This window comes from Palaemon carinicauda, chromosome 7 (assembly GCF_036898095.1).
Source record: "Palaemon carinicauda isolate YSFRI2023 chromosome 7, ASM3689809v2, whole genome shotgun sequence".
In the NCBI taxonomy this organism is placed as follows: Eukaryota; Metazoa; Arthropoda; class Malacostraca; order Decapoda; family Palaemonidae; genus Palaemon; species Palaemon carinicauda.
In genome coordinates, this window is record NC_090731.1 from 97,125,304 (window position 1) to 97,152,594 (window position 27,291).

Consider the following 27,291-nt stretch of genomic DNA (forward strand, 5'->3'; position numbering starts at 1 on the left):
GCTTTATTATGAAATTAGATGTGGTATTTTTGCAGGAGATTTTCATGTAAAAAGCAACTTATCATAAGAAAAAATCATGACACGAAAGCCACTACGCAATCAATCAATTTTGTATCAATATTATTATTATTATTATTAATTGCTAAGTTACAACCCTAGTTGGAAAAGCAGGATGCTATAAGCCCAGGGGCACCAACAGGGAAAATAGCCCAGTGAGGAAAGGAAACAAGGAAAAATAAAATATTTTAAGAAGAGTAACATTAAAATAAATATTTCCTGTTTAAACTATAAAAACTTTAACAAAACAAGAGGAAGAGAAATTAGAATAGTGTGCCCGAGTGTACCCTCAAGTAAGAGAACTCTAATCCAAGAGACAGTGGAAGACCATGGTACAGAGGCTATGACACTACACAAGACTAGAGAACAATGGTTTGATTTTGGAGGGTCCTTCTACTAGAAGAACTGCTTACCATGGCTAAAGAGTCTCTTCTACCCTTACCAAAAGGACTAAACAATTACAGTACAGTAGTTATCCCCCTGGGTGAAGAAGAATTGTTTGGTAATCTCTGTGTTGTCAGGTGTATGGGGATAGAGGGGAATCTGTAAAGAATAGTCCAGACTATTCGGTGTATGTGTAGGAAAAGGGAAAGTGAACTGTAACCAGAGAGAAGGATCTAATGTAGTACTGTCTGGCCAGTCAAAGGACCCCATAGGCATTAATGTACTGTAAAATAGAATACCAGGTACAAATCACATAAAATTACAACTTCACTCTAATGAAAACTATCTTCAGTGTATTAAATAGTCTTTTCTGGTCAAATCTACAAGTACCTCAGTAATTCCAGCTGCCTTGAATCCATTAAAAATGATGTCAGGATTTGATTCCAAATGCTCTCATCATCAACACCATCATTTCCTCCTACGCCTATTGACGCAAAGGGCCTCGGTTAGATTTCGCCAGTCGTCTCTGTCTTGAGCTTTTAATTCAATACTTCTCCATTCATCATCTCCTACTTCCAATTCTCCTAGTGCCTTGTGGAGCCCAGATAAACGTTAGGTGAACAAATCTCTCTTGGGAAGTGCGAAGAGCATGCCCAAATCTTCTCCATCTACCCTCATCATGATCTCATCCACATACAGTATGGTACTAGAGTAATCCCTCTTATAGTTTCATTTCTAATCCTGTCCAGCCATTTAACTCCCAATATCCTTCTGAGGGTTTTATTCTCAAATCTACTAAATCTATTGGAGATTGCTTCATTGTCATACCAACTCCTGTCCATAGAGTAACACAGATCTCACTAAACTGATATATAGTCTGATTTTTATATGAAATTTTAGGCAATTTGATTTCCAAATTTTACTTGGCTCTATAGATGCAAATAGCCACTTTGCATCCAATGGTTTGAGTATAGTTTTTTATGTTTTGTAAAATCCTAATTTAACTGACAACTAGTTCTGGAAAATAAGTTTCTGACTGATTTCTCATATGTTCTTTCACTATCTTTTGGATCGACAAATCCATTGGTTGTAGTAAAGCTGCACAGTTTGGCAGATATAAAACATAAACAAAGTTCAAAGACGATATTTTGTCACAAAACTCTTCGCTTAACTGAGCACTGAAAAACCTAACACTAAAGATTTTTGTCCCAATGGTCAATCATATTCATCTTCGTCAGTAACGTAAGGATGAACAACAAGTGCATGCCTTTGAAAAGTGTGTTTCTTAAATGGACTGTCTTGAACAGTAAGGTTCTTTAGGAATGTTAACAAACCTCAAACACGTTCAAGTTTTTGTTTGAATTTGGACTTTGAAAGAGGTGGCAAAATAAGCCAATAATAAACAAAGGCCAAAATATCCCAAAGTAGAGTAGCTTATCTAGACGATTGGCTGATTTGAGTAGAGACAAAAGAGCAATGGCACAAATACACAATTCAGGTCTTGCATGTTCTACATGATCTGGGTTTCCTGGCCAACTTTATAAAGTCAAGAATAATTCCAAGAAGGATATTTTGGTTGTTAGGTCTCCAATGGAATATGGTGACAGCCACTCGAAGCCTTACAAAAGCAGTAAAGAATTCAAAGTAGGGTAAGATCCTTTGTTTTGAGCTGCTTCTCTTCCAGGCAGCTGCTACATAAGATTTTGGGCCTTCTTCAGGTTGCCTTGGTGTAGACATGGTGTTAAAGAATAGGTTGAAAGATCTCAACTGAGTGCAGAGAAGAGTGGAGAAGAAATTTCGGGACTGTTGAGCAGACCTGCCTGGTCGGTACAAGAGAACTCTTAGGTCTTGGGTGTTATCAAATTCATTGCCAAGTCATTTCAATTGATTGATTCCTACCCTGGTTTCCATGATTATTCATACAGATGCTTCCAGGTCGGGCAGGGAAGGTCATTCAGAGGAGACCTTTGTTTTTGGGAAATAAAAAGAACTCCCATGTAAAGAACTTCATAGACAATCAAGAGGTAGGCTGTTGCCTCTCAATATAGTGACCCTCCCCATTTTGTAGTCTCTTCATGAAAGGCATGTTCCTCTCACCATTCCATCTGTCGGGTTCGTTCCATGTAGTGGTGGATGCCCTATCCAGGCAGACCATCATGCATTTAGAATGGACCAGAGTTCTTTTCAGAAGGTTTTAGAGCTAGTCCCGATCTCCAAATAGATCTGATCACTGCAAAAGTGAACTACAAACTTCCACTGTATGTAACTCCAAATATAGACTCTCAAGCAGGGGCAAGTAATGCTCTGCATTTAGACTGGAACAGATGATCGTCTATTTATTTGTTCCCATGAGCAATTTTGATTTCAAGAGCTTTAAATTTCCTTCAAAATTTCTCAAGTAAGGCAGTGCTAATAACACCACTTTGGCCCGACACCCTGTGGTATCTACTACTTCTAAGTCTAAGTCTGATACCAAGAATACACCTATTTGGTCAGCAAAGCTGTATCAAAACTTGGGGGAAGTTGGACTAACTTTGCTTCCTCCTTTCTAACCCAGAACCTTACCACTTGGATTTTCTCAACTGTATTTTCAAGAGAGAATTCTCAGCCCACAATTTGACTTACCCTGTATTTGATGACCTGCAAGTGGTTTTGATACACAAGATATCAATGTGTGTGGAAGATTTGGATGGCTTTTCAACAGTCAGTCACCTGGTCATATAACCCTGGACTTCTAGGCTTCCTTTCAATCTTTGCTTAAACAACAACTATAATGTTTAAAATACTTCCAGAAGACTAAAATTACTATCTGAACTTTGCTCAAACAGCATCTGTAATGTTTAAAACGCATTCAGAAGACTGAAATTACTGCCAGATCTTTGCGCAGACAGTACCTATAACGTTTAAAACGAGGAGAGGAAGTTCTATCCATCAACTATATTGTCATATAAATTGGTTTTAAAAGAACCTATCAAGCACGCCATTGACGTGGAATTTGACTCGGACATGTTTCATATGGTCAACCAGTTTTTTGCCTCGCAAAGACCATCCTCACCGACTCCCATGGTTTCTTGATCTCTGGATAGGCTCTGAGTTTTTGATAGGGTTGGATAACTTTATTTTAATTTTTCAAATACTGAAGAAAATTATTCTGAAAATCAATATAATGGGTTCTGTAACTAAATTCAAAAGGATTATAATTAAAAATGGGAGATTTCTTTTTAATAAAATTTTATCCTCATTGTTTAATATTAATCAGTGATATTAACAGCTATTATAAATCACAGTAAAGTGAAAATGGAAAATATTAAAGTTCTTGAACATTCTGTGGCAATTACTTAAAATTTTTAATGTATTTGCCTTTCTTTAAACTTCTTGAATACAGTTTGTTCGCGCACAGAAGGAAACTTTTGCTGATAATTTCTTAGGTGATATTCACGGCTATAATATGGAAAAAGAGAAAATATCAATAAAAGTTCACAATGATGTACATCTACTATTTATGACCCTAAAGACTTCACTATTGTTTTGATAATAGTTACCAGTTTCAATTTTAGATATTTGGCAACATACGCTTATCTACTTATTCTTAACATAACAGGAGTTGATGCACTTCTAAAGTATAGAAAACATACAGATATAGTCAGGTAGCCAAACTCTGTATTCAGCTTAAAAAAATGGCTCGCAGCTGATTTCATGTTAGAATAGTGCAACAAGTGTTTTTTAAGTGTGAAGGCATGGAGAAGTCTAGTTCAGCTTGTTGGACATTGTAAATGTGGATGGTACAGCCGCCATGACAGTTTCCAAGATGGCCGCCGTCAGAATTTGTTTTACTCATACTGTAGGTTGTAACGGACAGAAATATGTTATGTTTGTGACAATTACACCATATTTCAACTGGAGAAACATGTTTAAGTACTTTATTTTTGTTTTGGACCAGAAAAGTTCGTATTATTGCCAGTTTTATGAGGAAAATGAAGAAAATGGGGTAAAAATGAAATAAGGGTAAATGATCTGCAAAATAGACTTAGCAGAACAATCACTACGTGTATTGAAGGAAACATTGAAGAAACAAAGAAACATTTCACAAATGCCTATTGAACTTGAACAGTAAATGGATTTCTGCAATGGCTTTTACATTCACATGCTTGTGTGCATCCAAGTCCATTATGTGTACATTTGCAACGTGGAGTTGCACAAACTGCTCGACATTTGCATGTTGTAAGCTCCAAACAGAATGCAGTGATTGGCTCCCCAGTCATCAGTTGTGGCTGAAGCATCTCACTACCTTCTTTTACCACCAGTTCCCACCCACTTTCCTCAGGTGCAGGAAGATGCGGTTCAGCTTCCAAGGTTCTTCTCCACACTAGGGACTGATAATATGTGCGCCAGATGTGAAGAATCAAAGCATCACGGGTTGGAGGCAGATTCTCAATTGATTTGGTCAAGCTAAGAAATAGATCACACTTGACTTTGTGGATGGAGTTTTCTTGGCTATTGGGAACATACAGCTTGTAGACAAAGGACTCTGTATCAGCAATCACATTCTCATCTGGAAAGTCTTCCTTGTCGAGATTCTGCAGAAGCTGTGAGTTTTGTTGGAAGATAACCCATGCAGAGGGCTTCCCAATTCCAGCAAACTGGCTTGTACTATCCAAACCTGTTACAGCATGAAATGTGAGAAGTGATGCTCTCTGCGAATCTGTGATGTTGATGGAATGAACAGGAACAAAGTTTTGCTTTTTAGGCGTTCCGGCTTTCATCCAGTGAAAGGGGCTGAGCTGTGGCTGAGGCAAGAAGGAGAACAAAAATATCAGTGTCTCGGCTCGCAACAATAGTTTGTGGGTATCCCTGTTCACTTGCATCCTTCACATGGAGAAGAATCCTAATGTCCGCCTCTTCATGCTCAGCAGACGATGTCCACACTTTTGCAGGGTCCGTGAATCCTCCGTTCAATACCAGCTCCACTCCTCCTTGATTGTGGAGCTTGTTTGCTAACTCTAGGCATAGAAAATTAGGCAAGCTCGCTTTGTTTTCATCTACGGAGATGAATCTATCCCACTGCCCCATGGATTGACTTGTTTGCACATCTCGTCTGATTGCTTTCTTGCTTCGTACTCTCTGACTTCGAGCTGTTGACTTGATTTTTTTCTTCCTGTACTGGTCAAAGGCAAGGTCAACCCTAAAACATCTGTTGGAAAACATGTGACTGACATAATCAGCAACAGCATCGGCCCATTCGCCGAGAGTTTTAGTGTTCATCCTATTTCCTAGTATCTGGATCATGGCCATTCCATCAATGACAGTGCATGTTTGTAATGGTTCAGGCGTAACATTATATGACAAGCCTTGCTGGAGAATCTTGGCAAGGTCTGCTTTGTTGAGTGTTCTGAGGTAGACGCAGTCTGCCATCAGGCACTACCAGAGAAAGTGGCACTGCACAAATCTCTTGCTCCAACATTTTGTTTATGTCAATATCTCTGCCTGCTTGCATTGCTGTCACCACACGCGTGAGTAGTTTTCTGTCAGCCTTTAGTGCATCAGTTTTTTCCTTTCCGACATTGACTTCCACAGTGTACATGCTCTCAAATGTTTTAAGATTCTTTTATTTGATTCTGTTGTGAAAACCTGTTATCTTCTTTGTGAATCTGTTCTCCACAAACTATGACACAATCTGCTTCCCTGTAACTTCAGCATGCATAAGGTCATTCGTAACCACTTCACTTGCAATATCACCTGTTGTAATTGAGACCAGTCCTCAGGAATTGCGATCAAATGGATTGCGAATCTCGAACAGGTCAATGAGCTTTTGCACATTACCTTGGTCTTGCTTCATTCTCTTGGAACCAAAATCTTAATGTGCAAATTCATGCTCATCATCATCTTTTTCATTGCCCGCTACATTGAACATCGTCTTAGTATCTCTGGTTAGCTGAGCTCTCTCATTGAAAGTTAGGCCGCATCTGTCACGGCCGGTGTCTGTTTTGTAATCCCCACCAGCCCTCCAGCTACCTTGCCGGCATTGTTAACATGTTCAATAGCCTGGTTTTCAGGTATTTCGTTGAACTTGAGCTTTGTTTCCTTTGTTACAAAGTCTCCTGCAATAAAGCCTCTGTGCACCTCTGGAGCAGTTTTGGGTAGCATATGCATATCAGCTAGGATGACAGCTCCCTAGCGTGAGTAATAGAAATGATCAAATGCTCCAAACCAAGGCAGCATTTCAGAAAATGATGTAAGGAACAGGCCCCAGTCTCCCTAACGAAGAGAGCGAGTGAACCTCAGGAGGATGGAGATCAACTTCATGTAGGTTCTCCAATATATGTAGGTTCTCCAATAACAAAAAGTGGCATTCTCTGACCAAGAATCCTCAAACTCACTAAACAGGACCTGCACCTCTTCAGTTTCTGACAAAAGATCTTCAAGGGAGGAATTGATTTCTATGTCATCTTTGTTGGCAAAGGCATCTGAAACTCTCCCAATTCCACAAATACAAATTAACACTACGACTTCACAAATAAGACTCCGTATATTCTCGTTTCAAAAGCGGTTATCAGGTACACGTGTCACGTGACCAACCAATGAATATATACAAAATAACAAATAAAAATAAATAACAAAACTATAACATAAAACCCCACAACTCAGAAGCCATAATTAGATTTGATGAATAATAAAACATTTGAATAAGATATCAAAATAAGAAATTACAGAATTTAACATACAGCTAAGCATACAAACATACAATCAAACTACCCCCAAAGTCCAAGGTTATACGTAACATCAAACGATCACCAAACACAACCGAAACACGACAATGAGCAAAGTTTGTAACAGGTCAACCACAGTCGAATCTGATTACTATTATTAGTAAACATAAAGTTACTAACACACTAAAAAACGGATTTTGACGTAGGAAAATTCTATTTTTAAGTGAGATAGTCATGCCGTCCTGATGGAAGTTCCTTCCGGCAGGTTCCTACTGTATAATATTTCTGCGAGTGATATTACAAGAGAATTACCGTCAGGTATCACGGGGTTCTAACCCCGGAACGACTATCCTAAGATATTGTGTATAATCAGGGATGTATCCGTAGATAACCATAGATATCTGCACCCCAAACAGACTTAACCCAGTCTAGCAATACAAAATTAAAACAATTTAATCAATACGAGTTCACTACAAGGATAAGCTAGGTTTAAAAATCCATGCATTGCATTTTGTATATTAAGGGTTCTAATTCTTAGCAATGTGAATTAGGAACCCCTACAAATTTTGTCAAATGTTTTTGAAAAATAACTTTTTTTTGGAGAATGTATACATCAAGGTCTGTCTTAATGCCAGAATCAACTTATTCACGATGAAAAACATGGGGATTGACTCCAACATTGTGAGTTTATTGCAATTAGAAGCTAAAATATGAAAAAAGTTTAGAAATTGGCGGCCATTTTGAAAACTGTCATGGCGGCCATACTATCCATATCTATAATGTCCAACGAGTGGATTCATATTTATCTGTATCTGAACAATCTATTTAGATTTATTGGACTATTCTAACGTGCAATCAGCAGGGTGTTGCACATTTTCTGACTTTGGCTTCCTGACTAATATTGTAACGGTAAAAGGCAATATGTTATGAAACAGTTAATATAGGATAGGTCATCACCTCCTCCTACGCCTATTGATGCAAAGGGCCTTGGTTAGATTTAACAAGTCGTCTCTATCTTGAGTTTTCAATTCAAAACTTCTCCAATCATCATCTTTCACTTTACGCTTCATAATCCTCAGCCGTGTAGACCTGGGTCTTACTATTCTAGTGCCTTGTGGAGCCCAGCTGAACTTTTGGTGAACTAATCTCTCTTGGGGAGTGCGAAAAGCATGCCCAAACCATCTCCATCTACTCATCATCATGATCTCATCCACATATGGCACTCGAGTAATCTCTCTTATCGTTTCATTTCTAATCCTCTCCTGCCATTTAACTCCCAGTATCCTTCTCAAATCTACTAAGTCTATTGGGGATTAGTTCATTGTCATACCATGACTCATGTCCATAGAGTAACACCAATCTAACTAAACTGATGTATAGTCTGATTTTTACATGTAATTTCAGGCAATTTGATTTCCAAATTTTACTTACCTAGCCATTGTCTGATTTGCTTTTTTTAATCTTTCACTAAACTATAATTCTAAAGACCATGTATTGGAAATCATAGTTCCTAAATACTTAAATGATTCTACCTCATTAATCCTTTCTCCTTCCGATGATATTTCATCTTCGATTGCAAATTCCATTCTCAACATCTCTGTCTTTAAATATAACAGGCAGTGCAGTTTATTTATGATAAACCAGCCGTTTTCTTACATTGCCTTACGCCCTATAATTATGATTAAAATTTCCTTTAATCTGACATCTATACTCAATTTATTTTAATGAGACACATTGCACCGACTCGCAGGGCTGCCCTTTAAGCTCGGAAAAGTTTCCTGTTATCTGATTGGTTAGAATAATCTTGTCCAACCAATCAGCAAGTGGGAAACTTTTCCAAGCTAAAAGGGCACCCCTGCGAGTCGGTGCAAATCTGCCTCACTAAAAAGAATTGACTATAATTAATTTCTAAAAGATTATGCATTAAATATTTTCTTTATCAATAATGATTATTTGTTTGATAGAGTACAGTACTTATGAAAGAACATTTTCTTTTATCTCAAATGCCTATGTTTAAAAATCAAATGTTCACAGTAAGAATAAAGCAAAAATTAAATAAAAATTGTAAATGGTGGCTCTCACACATTGAATAATTTTTTTTCCTGTGCCTTGGTATAGTCAACCTTTAACAAATATGAACTTCTGGTTTGTTGAATAATCTTGAAAATTTAAATTTTCTTATATTAGCAGAATATTTTTGCAATGCTTAGAATTTGAAAATTTGAGTTATGCAAAAAGTGTATATTTTTTTCTAAACAGTCCTAAACAAGTGAGCAAGTCCTGAACGCGGACATGGTCCTCGTAGAGGACATACCTCCGCCAAGGTGACCTAGAGCGCCATATGTCCTAGAATCATGAATTGATGTGACTTCGACCTTCACATGACCTTGACCTTCACGTGACCTTCAAGTGACCTTGACCTTCACGTGACCTTGACCTTCACATGACCTTGGCTTCAAGTGACCTTGATCTTCAAATGTACTTGACCTTCACGTGACCTTGACCTTCAGGTGACCTTGACCTTCACGTGACCTTGACCTTCACGTGACCTTGACCTTCAAGTGACCTGCTTGACTTTTGACCTTCAAGTGATCTTTGTTCATTTGCCACTGATACTTAATATGACATTGATATAATGCACCAATATTACCTTGACCTTTGACCTTTATAAATTTGAACATCACCCATGGGTTGCGCCTGGACTAGGACTTCCCTGTTGGCTTATGCAAAAGTCAGTGCTTTATTTCTGTCTCTTGATATGGCCACTTATGTCATAGTGACACCAGTGACCCCTGTGACCTTGACCTTGGGGTGACCTTGACCAAAATTTAATCAGTTCTTCCATACACATTGGGGAACTACTTGGCCAAGTTTGAAGTGATTCCGTGTAGAAATGTGGCCTCTACGTTGTCCACAGACAGACAGACAAACAAACAAACAAACAAACCGAACCGAAAACATACCCTCCTGGCGGAGGTAAAAATATAAGAATTGTGATAGAGAACTTTATTCTATATGGAAATTGATTTAATGGCTGATCTGTCACAGTGCAGCAATGATTCGATATAAATTTGATTGGTAATGAATCATGATTGACTACAAAATGGTAATTTCTTATGGAGCACAATGACGTCATGAATCAACCTAAATAAATTAAGCTGAATAAATTTCCTATATAACAATCATGGGTAGCTGCAATAACATTGAAAGATTATATCAAACTAGAAAAGCAGTATCTCTTTTCAAAATGTGTGCACAGCAAGGAGAAATTCATCTAGTGTTTCGTCAAAGATGTCATCTCCCTTATTACTGCCATCAGCAATTTGTAGACAAACCGAGCCTCAATAAAAATCCATTTATGGTAAATGTCAACATTAGGAGTCTCATGCCACGCTTTTGTTATGGCACAACATTAGGTCCAGTTTGCAAAATAAATTTGTTTCAGAAGTTACTATGGCATGACTGAAGTGACCATTTTTAAGGAAATCAATCAGGAGGAATATAAACAAACTCCATATATGGGAATGATGATAGCCCATCATGATTTACTTCACACATACACAAGTATATAAGCTTCCAGAAGACTGTCCAGAAGAGATAGGAAAACATCCCGACAAGATAGGAACATAATAAGAAAACCACAAGTCGGACAGAGCCAGGTTCCGACCTCCCCTTCGGATGACAATAACACCTGTCTCCATAATCTTGTCAAGTCCGAGACAAAGAGAAGCTTAAAATATAATATTAATTTTCATACGTATGCAAATAAGTAATAAATGCTTCTTAATGGGTTGTGTGGTAAAGATTTTATATTTGGAAATGATTTGATTATACGTAAGCAGTGGTCATCTTCCATGTTTAAAGTGTTTGCTTTATTTTCATTTTATAAAACATAGGAGATTTTCTTCTCCTTAGATGGAACCCCTATTCACAAATTATATGACAATGTTAAGAATAGGTAGTAGGTTGGCCAGGGCACCAGCCATCCGTTGAGATACTACTGCTTGAGAGTTATAGGGTCCTTTGACTGGCCAGACAGTACTACATTGGATCCTTCTCTCTGGTTATGGTTCACTTTCCCTTTGTTAAAGTTTTCATAGTTTATATAGGAGATATTTATTTTAATGTTACTGTTCTTAAAATATTCTATTTTTCCTTGTTTCCTTTCCTCACTGGGCTATTTTCTCAGTTGGAGCCCCTGGACTTATAGCATTCTGCTTTTCCAAACTGAGTTATAGCTTAGCAATTAATAATAATAATAATAATAATAATAATAATAATAATAATAATAATATTACTGTATCATATAGTGCATTTTAAGAAATACTACATATATTAATGTGTAGAATATTCTTCAGCAATAAGAGAGCCCCTCCATATTATTCATGGGATTTGAATTCTTTTAAAAAGAAGTGTGGCTGTCGTTCTTATCCACACAAAATAAATCATGAGAAAATGAAGGATTGATAGATAGTCTATTGAGGTGATAGTGCCAGCAAGAATAATAGAAATTTGCTAGCTCTCTACTTATGTCCTGCAGATTTCTTAGCTCCAAAGTTATCTGTCCTTTTGTGCAAGTTAGCATGAAGAGGAGATTTCAGCACTTATCGAAAAACTGGTAATGTTACTCAAATATGTAAATGTGTTTGTGGTAGCTCAAATACGACTGATTACTGCCCAATCTGCATAATTCCCATATTATCTAAAGTTTTAGAACGTCTTTTGGTTAAATGTCTAAATAGGTTTGCTTGAAGGTAATTATCTGTTCCCTGGTTTGCAATTTAGCTTTCGTAAAGGCTTTGGAGCATGTGATGCTCTTCTTATAATCTCCAATGCCGTACAGAAATCCGTTGATGGTGATAATTGAAGTTCATATGAAGTTCGTATGATTGGCCTCGATTTTAACGCTGCCTTTGACCGTGTTAATCATGAGGCCCTTGTTTTCATACTCAAAACAGTTGGAAGTGGGTTGATCTTTTACAAGCATCATTATTTAATTTCTAAGTAATAGATCGCAAAGAGTTGTTGTTGATTGGCACCATAGTGAGTATAGGAATGTGATATCAGGTGTTCCTACAGGTGGTGTTCTTGGTTCATTACTTTTTATACTATATACATGACATGTGGTTTGGTCTAGAAAACAAGCTTGTTACATATACAGAGGATTCTACTATCTTGGCATCAATTCCATCTCTTGAATTTAGATCTGGGGTTGATAAATTCCTTATTAGAGATCTAGCTAAAATTAGTGCATGGTGCAAATTATGGGGCATGAAGTTGAATCCTAGCAAAACTCAAAAGTATGATTGTGAGTAGGTCAAAGACAGTTTTTTCTCAACAACCTCTGGATCTCAGCACTGATATATCTTTTTAACTCTGTAAGACTTTTAAAATTTTAGGTGTGATTCTTGACAGCAAGTTTACTTTTGAGAGACACATTAGGTCTGTCTCCAATTGCAAAAAAAAAAAAAAGAAAAAAGTTAGGGTTTTTTTTTTTTTTTTTTTTTTTTTTTTTTTTTGTTATAAGTCTATTCTGAAGAAGTGTTTTCATTCTTTCATTCTGCCTTTTTTCAAGTGTTGTTCTCCTGTCTGGTCTTCAGCTGCAGATTCCCACCTTACTTTGTTGGGCAGGAACTTACGGTCTATTAAATTTCTTATTTATGACCTAGACATTAATCTCAGGTACCGTCATTCAATCAGTTCATTATGCATGTTGCATAAGATTTTTCATAATTCTGACCACCCTTTACATTCAGATCTTCCGGGACAGTATCACACCCGTCCATAACACTAGGTATGCAGTTAATTCTAATAGTCAGGCCTTCTTCATCATAAGACTTAATACTACACAGTATTCTAGAAGCTTTATTCCAGCTACGACAAAGTTGTGGAATGATCTTCCTAAAAAAGCAGTTGAATTGGTAGAACTTTAAAAGTTCAAGATTGCAGCAAATGATTTTAAGTTGGACAGGCTGACACAAGACGCTTTTTGTAGTTTATATATGAGAGTTGTTTTAATGATGCCACTGTAATTAAAATATTTCATTTTCTATTATTCTTAATGTCCTTAAACTATCTTATTCGAATTTTTTTATTGCTTTTCATATAATCTATTTATTTCCTTATTTCCTTTCCTCACTGGGCTATCTTTCCCATTATAGCATCCTGCTTTTCAACTAGGCTTGTGGCTTAGCTAGTAGTAGTAGTAGTGGTAGTAATAATATTAATAATGATAATGATAATGATAATAATAATAATAATACATTAAGTCTGTGTCTTCAATTCCACAAAACATTAGCTTAGAGAAAGTCTTAAAGATTTTCGTTGATCAATCTATTCTGAAGTACTTTAATCTTAACATTCTACCCTTTTCGAGTATTATTCTCCTGTTTGGTCTTCAGCTGCTGATTCCCGTCTTAATTTGTTGGACAGCAACTTATGGTCCATTAAATTTCTTATTCCTGATCTAGATATTAATCTCTAGTTCTGTCATTCAATCAGTTTGTTTTGCATATTAAAAAGATTTTTCATAATTCTGACCATCCTTTATATTCAGATCTTCCCAGAATAGTACCCTGTACCATCAGGTTAGTAATACTAGGTATGCAGTTAATTCATATTCAAGTCTTCTCCATCATGAGGCTCAGTACTACACAGTAATCTAGAAGTTTTATTCCAGCTGTGACAAAGTTGTGGAATGACCTTCCTAATCATGTACTTCAATGGAACTTCAAAAGTTCAAACCTGCAGCAAACATTTTTATGTTGAAAAGGCTGATATAAGTCTTTTTATAGTTTATACTGTATATGAAAGGTCTGTGTTAATGCTGTTACTGTTTTTTAAAATATTTTATCTTGATTTTTCATTACTTCGCATATAGTTTTTTTTCCTTATTTCCTTTCCTCATTGAGCTATTTTTACCAGTTGGAGCCCTTGGGCTTATAGTATCCCGCTTTTCCAACTAGGCGTGTAGCTTAGCTAATAATAATAATAATAATAATAATAATAATAATAATAATAATAATAACAATAATAATAACAACAATAATAACAATATCAATAATAATAATAATAATAATAATAATAATAATAATAATAATAATAAAGGGGTGGTTTTATCAATATTAACAAGAATTTACTGATTATGTAATACCTTATAAAGGGGTGTTTCAATCATTGATGCCTTTGAAAACAAAATGGTTCAGGAACACCATAGGTTTCTAAAGTATAGGTATATAATACCTAAAATTCACAAGACATTAAGGTTCTCCTTAAAGATACTCCCTGTCATCAGGAGGTAGTAAAAGGCAGCATTAACAGTAAAATTAAGTGGAATATTAAGTGGTGTTAATAAAAGATTCAGAAGCTGTAAACTAAATCCTTTGCATATGCATGTTCCTAAAATACCAATTAGCATGACAACCATTGACCGAAATGAAAAATATGGCAGTGCTTCAATAGAATTCTTTACTTTATAGATAGCCTATTTAAAAGAAAACTGAGGTTTAGCCTTGTCAAAAGAAGGCACAAAATGCTGCATTGTAATATCACATTATGAAGTTTTTATTAATACCCTCTAGAAAATATAAAATTACACGTTTACCATATTTTCATTTCTTAGTGTATTGATAAAAAAAAAAATTATTTTATATAAGCTTGAATCTTTACTTGCCTAAAATCCTTCTGTAGCTCTGACAAAACACCAGAATTCACCCATTTTATCCTTGAACATAAAAGTCATGTTTCAAGTGTAAACTATCTTTAGAACATATATTATACAAATAATGTGATAAAAATAATCATTACACAACAAAAGCTTCTAAGTCAAGAAAAGTTTACAGGGTGATATTAATTATCAGTTATATAAAAATACATAATAAATAGCAAATAATTCCAGGCTTTTGGAAAATGATAATAGAACTGACGCTAAAATAAATTTTTAAGCAAGATTACTGATATCACATTTACTATTTGTATAAATATAAAGAATTATTACAATATCAACTCAATTTTTGGGAACTTACCAACTATGCTCAGCATTGAAACCAATCTGAAAATAGAATAAAAATGATTTAAGATTTTTAATTAAAATTTATCACTAAAGGATGTATACATATAAAGAAACACAGCTTACACACACAAATATATATATATATATATATATATATATATATATATATATATATATATATATATATATATGGGAGCCATTCAAACGAGTGACAAATCAAAAGAGTGACACAAATTGTCACTCTTAAAATAGTGATCAAAAGAGTGACATAATTTGTCACTCTTAAAATAGTGATCAAAAGAGTGACATAATTTGTCACTCTTAAAATAGCGATCAAAAGAGTGACAAATCAAAAGAGTGACAATGAACTTTCAGTTGGAAATAAAACCAAATTACTAGCCCTGATAGATTTTGTGCTAGGCAATTTATGGAAGACAATGATGAAAAAACACCTTGTTACTTTAGCATCTGGAAATGTATGTTGAGCATTTATGCTTGCAATTTAAAAATCAACTATTATAAATTTAGGCTTCAACTCAATTTCTTTTGTTTCTGAAACAGAAACTAATAATTCAAGCATGGATGTATGTCCTCTTGTGTTTTTCCAGGCAGTAGGGCATGAAGAGCTGGACCCGGTTGCCCCGTGAAACATAGTGAATTTTATATATTTGATGGAAAAGCTTAGGGCAAGTCTTGAGAGTTCCATCAAGAAACCAAAACTGGGCGCTCGCTAATTTCCTAGATCGTCGTTACTTCCAAAACCAATAATTCTCACGTATTCCTGTTGCATCTCGTTTTCGCTAGCCGTGTCTTCATATTTTGTATCAAACAATGAAAAGTTTTTTTTCCATTTATGGTAGTCTTTAAACTATGTGGGATCACTAAATCTGCAGTACACTCTGGTTCTGATGGAAGTTCTTTTTTTACGGATACGACGAACAACTTGGTTCAAGGTACTTGTTGAAGGTATTTCTATTGAGTAGCTAATGTTTACGATGTGTGTGACATCTCGGACAATTGCGGCAGGTAATGCATCTGACAATGTAAATTGTGATTTCAAATCTGTTAATGCCTCTGTAACTTCTTTTCTTCCATCTATCGACAGATGATTACTGATCCAGCACTGACATTTGAAAAGGAAACTCCTCGAAGAGTAGCAGAACCATTAGTTTTTATCATCTCAGTGGAAATAATGGTTATGGTTTCTGAATCGTTAATGTCTATATATATATATTGAAAGTAAGCTTCTCCTTGTCCTTCTGAGATTTCACAAAGACGTATTCATCCATGATGGGATATAACACTGTTCAAGAAATGCGAATTTGTAAAAAAATTGTTCAAAGAAATTCTATTGTAGTTTTAATAATTTCTTTAATTTATGTCACTTTCGTCTTGTATTTTAAGTAATTAGACAATTCCTGTATGATTAAAAGTTTATAAAAACAATAAATAAGCCATAACCTTAAGTAATTTGATATTTTATCACTTTGCATATATCTAGATTTTGTTACTCTTTCTTTATGCCACTTCTTTTGAATTTCCGTACATTGAGTAAATCTTTTAAATGTCCATGATGTTGTCACTCTTTCGTCTAGTCACTTAAATTTCCGTATTTTTGTCCGACTTTTTTTCTTGTCACTCTTTTGAATTTCTCTAATTTATGTCACTTTCGTCTTGTCACTCTTTTGATTGGTCACTCTTTTGATAATAACCCATATATATATATATATATATATATATATATATATATATATATATATATATAGCTATATATATACATATATATATATATATATATATATATATATATATATGGGTCATATATATACAGTAGTTCTAATTACGCGATTCCTCAATTACGCGATCGATAGTTTTTAAAAATTAATTTTCCTGTATCTGCGAGGAGCATTCTAAATCCGCGAGTCAAGCACCGCGAAGCGTAGGAAATCTATTGTTTTCTTAATTGTATTGGGGGGGGGGGGGGGGTGATGGTTCCCCGATGTCTGAGAAGGGGGGGGAGAATGTGAGAGAAAGATTTCTGTTCAAACATTTTAAGACTAGTTTTGGATGAAAAATGTTAAGATTTGCCCATCTGTTGTGTGAACTTGTCGCTAGGCTAGCCTAACTGTCCAACACCTATATGTTTAATATTCCATATTTGTACTAATTAATTTTTATACTTACGTTGTGATTATGGTGAAAAATCCTTATTCATTAAACTTTAAATTAAAAACCATCAAAATCAACAGTGCCATTTGAAATATTGAAAAGTTTCCCAAAAAAAAAAATCAACAGAACAGCATCGTCATGGGAACACCTTTGTTGCTTTCGTGCAAGACTACCGCTATCATCCAGTAGTAGTGCGTTGTGCTCTGTTTCATCTAAATTGTTTGAAATTCCTTTATACTGTATAGTACTTTTGAAACCAAAAATTAAATTAAATAAAGACTATTTTATATCATGCTACTGCCAAACATGTCACCACAACCAAACCCATTACTTTGTTTAGTACGTTCCATCGCCGATCATAACGAACTCGCTAACCAATTTTAACATCTGTCTATAGGTTAACTTTTGAGGCAAAAGATATCTTACCAGGTACTATGTAATAATAATGTTATAATTAATGTTGTTTTATTTATCCTTAGAAAATCAAAATATATGAAATATGAGCAATTTTGTTTCGTGTTGTTTTTTTTTTTTCCTAAAAAAACGCCTTCTTAAAATGAAAACATTTTTTTTACGTTTCATCGTCGATCATAAACGCATTTACTCTGTGATATTGAAGAGCTTTTACTAAAGATGTTATAAATAAAGATTATAAATAGGTGGTAAAATATCTATAATTAAAGTGTAGCAGCATCAAGAAATGTTGGGGTTCGCCCTTTACATAAGAATGTACTGTACATTGGATTAGACAGAACATAGAAAAAATCAATTAGGGAAAAATCGGTATTCGATATCCTCTTCATCAGCATCGTCAATCGGGCTTTTTATTTTTTTTATTCTCAGTCGCTAATTCACATTTGAAGGTTTTTTGGGAGAGGATGGATAGAGAAAATACCGAACTATATAAAATGTTTTTTTAACCTGTTAAGCGTCACCCACGTGATAAACCGTTCACCACGATCTACTCGGTACCGCCTTCAACTGTATATTCCGTTCATGACTTTAATTGCCTTTTACAAGCCGTCAGTCTCGTGATGTTACTTTACTCGTATAGTAAGTATAGGATCACCACTTGGCAACACTCTCAGCATATGGGGACTGTGAATAGAAACTTATATGATGTCTGGCAACTATTTTTCTGAAGGTGGCTTGATGTTACAAAACTGTGGTTTCCTATCAGTGCGCTCGGGCGTTCATGCATAAGTGGTTATTTGTTGTTCCTTTTGTAATGGAAGGTCTAAAGAGGAAGGTTATTTCTTTAGATGAAATAAATGATATTCTTGTTGAGGAATTTGATAATGATAACCTGTTTGATAATGAGAGCACTAGTTCTGAATCCTCCAGTGATGAGTATATTGAAGAAACAAAGTTTTCTTTCGGTGCCGAAAGCGAAAATGACTTCTCATTACCGAATGACTGGACAACGAAATTTCACAAAACTATAAAGGGAAAGGAAACGCAGAGAGAGAGAGAGAGAGAGAGAGAGAGAGAGAGAGAGAGACGAACATATTTGAGAGAGAGAGAGAGAGAGAGAGAGAGAGAGAGAGAGAGAGACCTATCCCTTTCCTTTTGTTGCTTATCCAGGCGTAAGATTTACGATTAAAGATAAAAAGAACCCATTAGAATATTCAGTATTATGTAGCCATTTGAAATTAAATAATAGTAGTATTAATTGTTTTTTTTACTCAACCATTTAATTAATATCCCTACTTTTAACTATAATTACGAATTATAAGCATAAAGAAATTATATTAACTTTGAAAAATTATCATTAGTGAAATGACCGCTCAGGGCAAAAAACGCGTGATTATCGTACAGCAGCCTAGTGCACACTTGCGCCTACTGGCCGTGTTTACGTGTGGGAGTGTCATCATGGATATACAGTACTATACTGTAATTTTTAACTATTGCTAGATACTGTATCAAACCTTGAAAACCCTTTTTTGTTTTTTGTATCTATAGGAAATAATTCTACATCATTCGGAAAATACTGAAAACAGTAAGCTATGCATAGTACAGTAGTAAATACTACAGTCATAGAAAATTATCAAAACTGTAACAACTTTTTATTGTTTTATTTATCCATAAAAGAAATTTTGTACAGTATTTTATAAAAAAAATCTATAAGAAGGATTTCTTACAGTATTGTTAAGATAAAAGCTACAGTATATATATATATATATATATATATATATATATATATATATATATATATATATATATATATATATATATATATATATTATATATATATATAATATACATACATACATACACACATACATTCACACACAGTGTATATACAGTATATATATAGCTAGAAAGCTAGAAATGGAGTGAAAAAAAAATTGACGGGTAGGTTGCTGTTTGCCGCCATGATGTGTTTCGAAATATACGAATTTCCAATTACACGAGGCCTTTCATCGACCAAATTCTCGCATAATTCGGGACCCTACTGTATATATATATATATATATATATTATATATATATATATTATATATATATATATATATATATATATATATATATATATATATACATATATACATATATATATATATATATCTCACTCACTAAATCCCGTCCGGAATTCTCCGGGTTGGGTCCTGCATCTGATATCGCCATTCTCTCCATAGACTCCTATCCAATGCCATCTGTGCCAGCTGCTGAAATGTATGTATATGTATATATACATATATACATATATATATATATATATATATATATTTCTGGGTTCAACCTGTGCCGGCCAGTGAAATGCTCCTAAAGCACCATTTCTAAGGAAAATAACTGCTATAATATTACCAGAGAAAAAATGCATAGGAATGCTAGATTGAACTAGCTCGCTCACCTATTGGTGTCGATATAAACTGGGGCGTAATATGATCAGAGGTCTCGCACCATTTAGACATTTCCTCTTCAAAATCCCTCAATAGTGAGGTGCGGTTCAACATCCCCTGCCGCGCAGACTAGTACTACTAACTCTACCCACGCTTGCCCATCACTCCTTTATAGCACCAGCATACGCTTAGATCTTCGTTGTGTTTACCTCGGTGTTTTTTGGATTTTTCTCCCTTCTACGCATCGATGGCGGAATCCCAAGTTACTCCATCGAAGTTAAGTACTTTATCCATGAGTTTTAAGCGTGAATGGGCAGTGTAGCCTTTGTTTTATTAATTCAGAGTGATTTATTCTAACCGTTCGTGGTTCCACGGCTCCTGCCCTTTCTCGCCAGTTCGTTCGTATTTCTTTCATCATTGTTATTCGTTCGAACTTTTTGGGAGATTTTTACCTTTACACCGATTATATGCTTACAACTTTAGCGTATCATTATTATTATAGCTATGGTATCAGTGTTACGTATCAGTTAAGGCTTTCAGTTATGTTGGCATGCCTGCCTTTGTGCATGTTAGTGGATAGTGTTCCCTCGGGGAACTGTTTTGCTGTTTTATTCTAGGAGCATTTCACTTTGATGTTATAAAAGACTATCGGTCTTATTTATGCTCCACATAGTTTTATGTTTTAGTTCGAGTGGGACTCTCGCGTAGCTCTTAATTTGTGTTACTGTTCGGTATCTACCCGCTTCAGTAGTAAGGTTGGTATCCCTGTTTTCCATCTTCCAAGATGACGTCATGCTTCCTCCCTTGCCACTCGCTCGCGTCCCTCTCTTGCCATATTAATTTTGCATGCCTAGCCTTTTTACGTGATTACGCTTTTATTCATTATTTACTATTAAGTATTTATAACAGTTCATATTGTTTTTTATTGTCACACTCCGTTATGATCATATTTTTGGGATTTTCCATGTTGTGTTGAGGGGATCTCCAGTTGGTAGCCCTGCCTACCACCACCTGTCCACGTGATTCCCCTGTACCCACCCCCCCCACCCCTCCCAGAGCACGTCTCTCCTCTTATTCGATGGTTGTTGGCTATGACAATACGGGCCAAGTATGCTTGTTCCTCAGTCTTCCCTCAACATTCCGACATATTGAGGACCGAGATTATCTCACGGGGTGCTACATAGTCTCATTCATCCCGGGAGGTTCTCGTCTCCCCCCTCCCATCGTCTCGATTGGCCATCAGTCGGGGGAGGGGGAGGGCCGGGACCGCCGGGGACTATATCACGTGCCCTATCCATGTGATTGGGCAGTATACCTAATGCCTTCTCGGTATGGCTTTTGATTTTAGCTTAATGGAATTAGGAATGAGACCTTATCTATATTTTAGGAGTGTCCCCATCATACGGTACCTCCTGCCATTATCGTTCGTAGTAGGACATATTATTAACCTACAATCATACCATTCTACACGAATCATTACCTTCGTCCCGGTACGTCCGGTAGTCTTGTTGGTGGATCCCTTGGCTCCTCCAGCATTCTCCCACCGTACCCTCCCGTCATCAGACATTGGGACCTCCGGGCTTACAATACTGCCGGATCTGATGACACTGACACAGTTTATGATTCCTACTCTCCCTACGGGAGCCCTATACTCTCATGGACGTTAACGTATAAGATCATAATAATCGGAGTTCTTTATTATATGTATTTAAAGGATGTAACTTTAAGTTTACTGTACTCTAAGTTTACTTTAAGTATTTCTGTTCCCGGTCCCCGGGACTGTTATTTATTACTATTCAATCCCTTATTTATACATCCTTTTCTCATCCCCGGCTCTTCCGGGTTCCTCTTGGAATAGTCTAAGGTTCTCTGCATGTTTAGTCTAAGACTCTGCATTTTGCTTTAATTTCAAGGTCTGGATCCTCCGGGGTCCCTTCTAGAGATATTAATTAGGTGTTCATAGACTATTCCTTTTTACAGGTGGTCCGCTGTCGGATGACAGCCTGCGCGGCCGTCCTTCAACAGCCCTGCGGACATGAGGTCTGTAGATCTCACGCCGACTGCGGGATCCAAATGGATGACCTTATAGTTTGGCACCCCGACAACTGCCTTGTCTGTTACGACCTTGTCACCACCCTCTCTTCGGAATCGGTGAGTCCTCTATAGGTAGTTTTTTCTACTTGCATTCCTCTTGCTTTATATAATGAACCCTTGGTTATCATTTCTCAGCTCCGTCTCCCGGGTTTGCTAACCATATCCCCGTTCTTTCAGAGTTCTCAAGCAGCTAAGACCACAGCAAGAGCCACCTTGAAAGTTTGAGTAGGCGGCTTCGCCCGTAACGTTAAGGCCAAGAAGCCTTACGTCCTTTCTGAAGAATACTGCAACCTGATCTATCCCAACGCGAAATCTTCTGCAGCAGTGCCTAAAGAAGTGGCATCCCCTATTATTGCCGACATTACAGCAACCCTTGGCCTTGCTCTTGATCAGGATACTGACCTCGGTGACGACCCCGACCCCATTGAGGATAATGTTGCGGCTCTGAATTTGGACTTGGAACCCATGGTTTTTGACGAACCGGAGACAGGTAAGGAGGTAGGTGAGGCAGGTGGGTCCGGCGCTAAGATCCCTCTTCTTAGCCCTTCTTTTTCTTCGGCATCTAATACTTCTTCCTTTCTAGGTTTTGATGCGAACCGTGACTCTACCCCAAGATCACACCCGGTTCCTCCCAAGGTTAAGTCTCAGAAGAGACCCTTAGTTAGGACTCGCAAGAATCCCACACTACCCAAAACAACCAAGCCAAAGAAGGCTTCCCTCCCTGGAGCCCCAAGTGGCTTAGCTAGCACCTCCTCTACTTCTCAGGACCCGGGAGTGCAGCCAACTTCCTCAGTTGCCCCGGCCAACTTCGACCCGGTGGCTCTCACCAATATGATGTCTAGGGTTGTCTCAGAGCAGATTAGCTCGATGCTATCTGCCATTACCAAGACACTGGACACCTTAGAAGGAGGACTGCCTCAACAACAGCAGTTCCTCATCCCGGACGCCTCAAAACTCCCGCCTTTCACTAAAAATAACCCGTGGAAAATGGCGCTCCACTGCCCTTTCACTGACGGGATGTTGACCATTGAAGGCTTCGGAACCCGGCCCATTGAAGACTTTGAATTCTTCCCTCCCGGCCTTCAATTCCCCTTCCCCGGCTTCGTCCGGCTGACAGAAGAAGCTCTTGTCTGGCTAGATAAGGTCCCTAAGGAGACCGTTATCTTCCCAAAAGAACAGGCTCAGTCTGTTTGGGTTAGAACCCTGAACGAGTGGGGTTGCACGAACACCATGCTGACTCCCCACAAGAGCACATACATTATGTTTCTTGTGGATGAGCAAACCCCTACTCCTTGCGTCACCAAGATGGTGGACTTAGCTCTTCAGGCGGTGGCCAAAGACAAACCTTTGCCCCAGCTTCGGGAGACAGACCCTACATCTCTTCTGCTCCCATCAGATGACGAATGTTGGCTTAACATTCAGTCAACATTTACCTCTGGTAAATTATCCGCTGATTGTGCGTCGACGCAATTTAGCGAACGTCTTCCAAGACTTCCCGAAACCTTAATTCAACTCGAGTTCGAGTCCCGGTCTAGGTTTAGCAGGAGCCTAAACGTCTCGACGATGGCAGATATGTTTTCCCTCAACTTTGATGAGGAACACGCCTTTAAGGTCATGACAAAGGCCACCTTACAATCCTTGTTATCGGATTGCTATGACTTCTTGGTAGCCAAAAGACGTTGCCGTAGGCATGTTTTATCAGAGGCTAGTATCCGCCATGAGCCGAATAAGCTCATTAAAGCCTCCGCTTGGGGTCCGGACCTGTTCCCGGAGGACATGGTCAACTCGGTGTTGATCGAAGCTGCCAGGGTGAACCAGAGCCTCAAGGTCCGTTGGGGTCTCACTCCCAAACGGAAGTTCGAACAGTCGAACGTTCAATCCCGGGGCAGGAAAAGGCTATGTCCTTATAGTTCTGCCCAGTTCCGCCAACCTCTCCAGGTAGTCCAGCCGATCCCGGTTGCTCAGACTATCCAACCCTTCACCTCCAAGCCTCAGCCCCAAGAGGAATATGTTCTCGTCCCTAAAAGCCAGGTGGCTTCAAGTTCGTTCCCCTCACCGGCTTACAACCCTACCTATGAGTACCGGGGTTCCTCTCAAGGATACCAGCGAGACAGGGGCCTTGGTTCAAGAGGTTCCTTTCAGAACAGAGGCAAGGGGAGATATTTCTCCCGTGGAAAGGGATCACGCGGAGGCCGTGGCGGAAAATCCTCCAACTACTGAGAATCTTCAGGTAGGAGGGAGACTATAAGCGTTCAGGAGTCGCTGGAGGTTCAGTCCTTGGGCCTTCAGCATAATTTCCAAGGGCCTGGGGTGGAGTTGGATAGAAGGGCCTCCTCCACCAAACAAATTCCATCAACTCCCGACACCGGATCTGACTCTGTTTACCCAGGATCTATTGCACAAGAACGCGATCAAAGAAACAAAACATCTGAAGTTTCAAGGTCGCTTATTCAGCGTCCCGAAAAAAGACTCAGACAACCGGAGAGTCATCCTCGATCTTTCCCGGCAAAACTTGTTCATTCAATGCGACAAGTTTCACATGCTTACCGTCTCGCAGGTACGGACCTTACTTCCCCGTGGGGCCGTCACCACCTCCATCGATCTTACCGATGCTTACTATCACGTTCCAATAGCGAGACATTTCCGCCCATTCCTAGGATTCAGACTAGGCAACAAGGCTTACACGTTCAAAGTGATGCCTTTCGGGCTCAACATCGCGCCCAGAATTTTCAGTATCTTCAGTCTCTGGGATTCCAAATAAATTTCAAAAAGTCCCGCCTAACACCGGAGACCAAGTTTCAGTGGCTGGGATTACAGTGGGACCTACGCTCTCACACCCTATGTCTTCCCAGGTCCAAGAGAATAGAGATTGCGAAGAATACCAAACGCTTTCTCAGGGAAAACATAACATCCAGAAGGAATCAGGAAAAGATCCTAGGATCCCTACAATTCGCTTCAGTGACAGACCTTCTTCTGAAAGCGAAACTGAAGGACATAAACCGGGTTTGGCGCTCCAGAGCGAACATCAAATTTCGAGACAAAAAGACCCGTCTTCTTCCATTCTTCGGAAGACGCTTCTCCCATGGACAACCACCAAGAGCCTGTCGAAATCGGTTCCGCTACAGTACCCTCCTCCAAAGATAGTCATCCACACGGATGCCTCCCTATCAGGTTGGGGAGGTTATTCCCAACACAGGAAGGTTCAGGGCCTTTGGTCCACAATGTTCCAACAGTTCCACATATACGTCCTAGAAGCCATGGCGGTCTTACTAACTTTATAACGTCTTTCCCCGGCCAAGAAGCAACACCTGAGACTAGTTCTCGACAATGAAGTTATAGTCCGTTGCGTAAACAGAGGGGGATCCAAGTCAGGCACCATCAACCATGTGATGGTAGCAATCTTTTCCCAAGCAGCCTCAAACCAATGGCACCTATCAGCTGTCCATCTGGCTGGAGTTCGGAACGCTGTGGCAGACGCACTCTCAAGGACGACCCCGTTGGAGTCAGAATGGTCACTAGATCGAAAATCGTTTCAGTGGATCCTCTCCCAGGTACCAGACCTCCAGGTAGATCTCTTCGCGACGGAGTCCAACCACAAACTAAAATGTTATGTAGCCCCTAACCTGGACCCTCGGGCTTACGCCACAGATGCCATGTCTCAGAACTGGAACACCTGGGAAAGGATTTATCTTTTCCCACCGGTGAACCTATTGATGAAGGTGCTGGACAAACTTCGAACCTTCAAAGGTCAAGTAGCCCTGGTGGCCCCCAATTGGCCCAAGAGCAATTGGTTTCCTCTTTTACTGGAGCTGAGTCTCCGCCCTCGCCAGATTCCCAACCCGACTTTGACCCAAATAGTACAAACGCGCACTGTGTTCACTTCCTCAAACATTCAGAACGCCCTAACTTTATGGACTTCATGAAGTTTGCGGCCCAAAAAGGGGCTAACATAGATCCCCAGAATACTTTATTCTTAGAATCAGATAAGAGAGACTCCACTCTTCGTCAATATGACTCAGCGGTCAAAAAACTAGCAAAGTTTTTGAAGGTTTCTAATGTTGTCTTTATGACATTAAACCTAACGGTTACCTTTTTCAGAACCTTGTTTGAGTCAGGTTTGGCAGCTAACACTATTACTACCATTAAGTCTGCCTTGAAGAAAATTTTCCTGGTCGGGTTTAATATAGATCTAACAGACTCATTGCTAGCTTCAATTCCAAGAGCTTGTGCCAGACTGAAACCATCCATTCGTCCTAACTCGGTTTCCTGGTTTCTCAATGATGTCCTCAAACTGGCGTCAGAAACCATCAACGACTCATGTGAGTATATACCTCTACTCAGAAAAACTCTATTCCTTATGAGTTTAGCATCCGGCGCTAGAATTTCGGAATTAGCGGCCTTGTCAAGAGATCCAGGCCACATTGAGTTCCTTCCATCAGGAGAAGTTCTCCTCTCCCCAGACAAAGTCTTCTTGGCCAAAAATGAAGACCCTCAGAACAGATGGTCCTCCTGGAAAATTATCCCGCTCCCTCAGGATCCTTCCCTGTGTCCTGTTACCACTCCAAAGTCCTTTCTATCGAGGACTTCCTATAAGACCTCAGGGCCTTTGTTCGTCAGAGAGCAGGGAGGGACTATAACTTTAAAAGGGATCAGGCAACAGATTTTGTATTTTATCAAACAGGCTAATCCTGAGTCTTTCCCTCACGTCCATGACACACGGGCGGTAGCAACCTCAATAAATTTTTTCCATCACATGAACTTTGCAGATCTTACTAAATATACCGGATGGAAATCCCCGTCAGTGTTCAGGCGGCACTATCTTAAACATCTAGAGGCCCTTCAACTCGCTACCATAGCCGCAGGGAGCGTGGTATCCCCCGAACAAATTAATTCCTAATTAATTCCTGAATTTACTATGTCTTGCCATCTTCTTCCTCTTACCTGCCTCACTTTCAGTTCCTACCTGAGGTCAGTTTGTTATGTCACACCCAAGGGTGTCCCCATGTCTTAGATATTGTTTATCTCTA

At 38.3% G+C, this 27,291-nt stretch overlaps 1 protein-coding gene across 1 annotated transcript in view; it reads right to left on the minus strand.

Moving 5' to 3' along the window:
* Positions 1-27,291, minus strand: part of whd (carnitine O-palmitoyltransferase whd) — a 379,066-nt gene that overhangs the window by 55,445 nt on the left and 296,330 nt on the right. Inside the window, exon 7 of the mRNA XM_068376806.1 lies at positions 15,173-15,198. Coding sequence (XP_068232907.1) covers positions 15,173-15,198 — 26 coding nt within the window. The remainder of the gene's footprint in view (positions 1-15,172; positions 15,199-27,291) is intronic.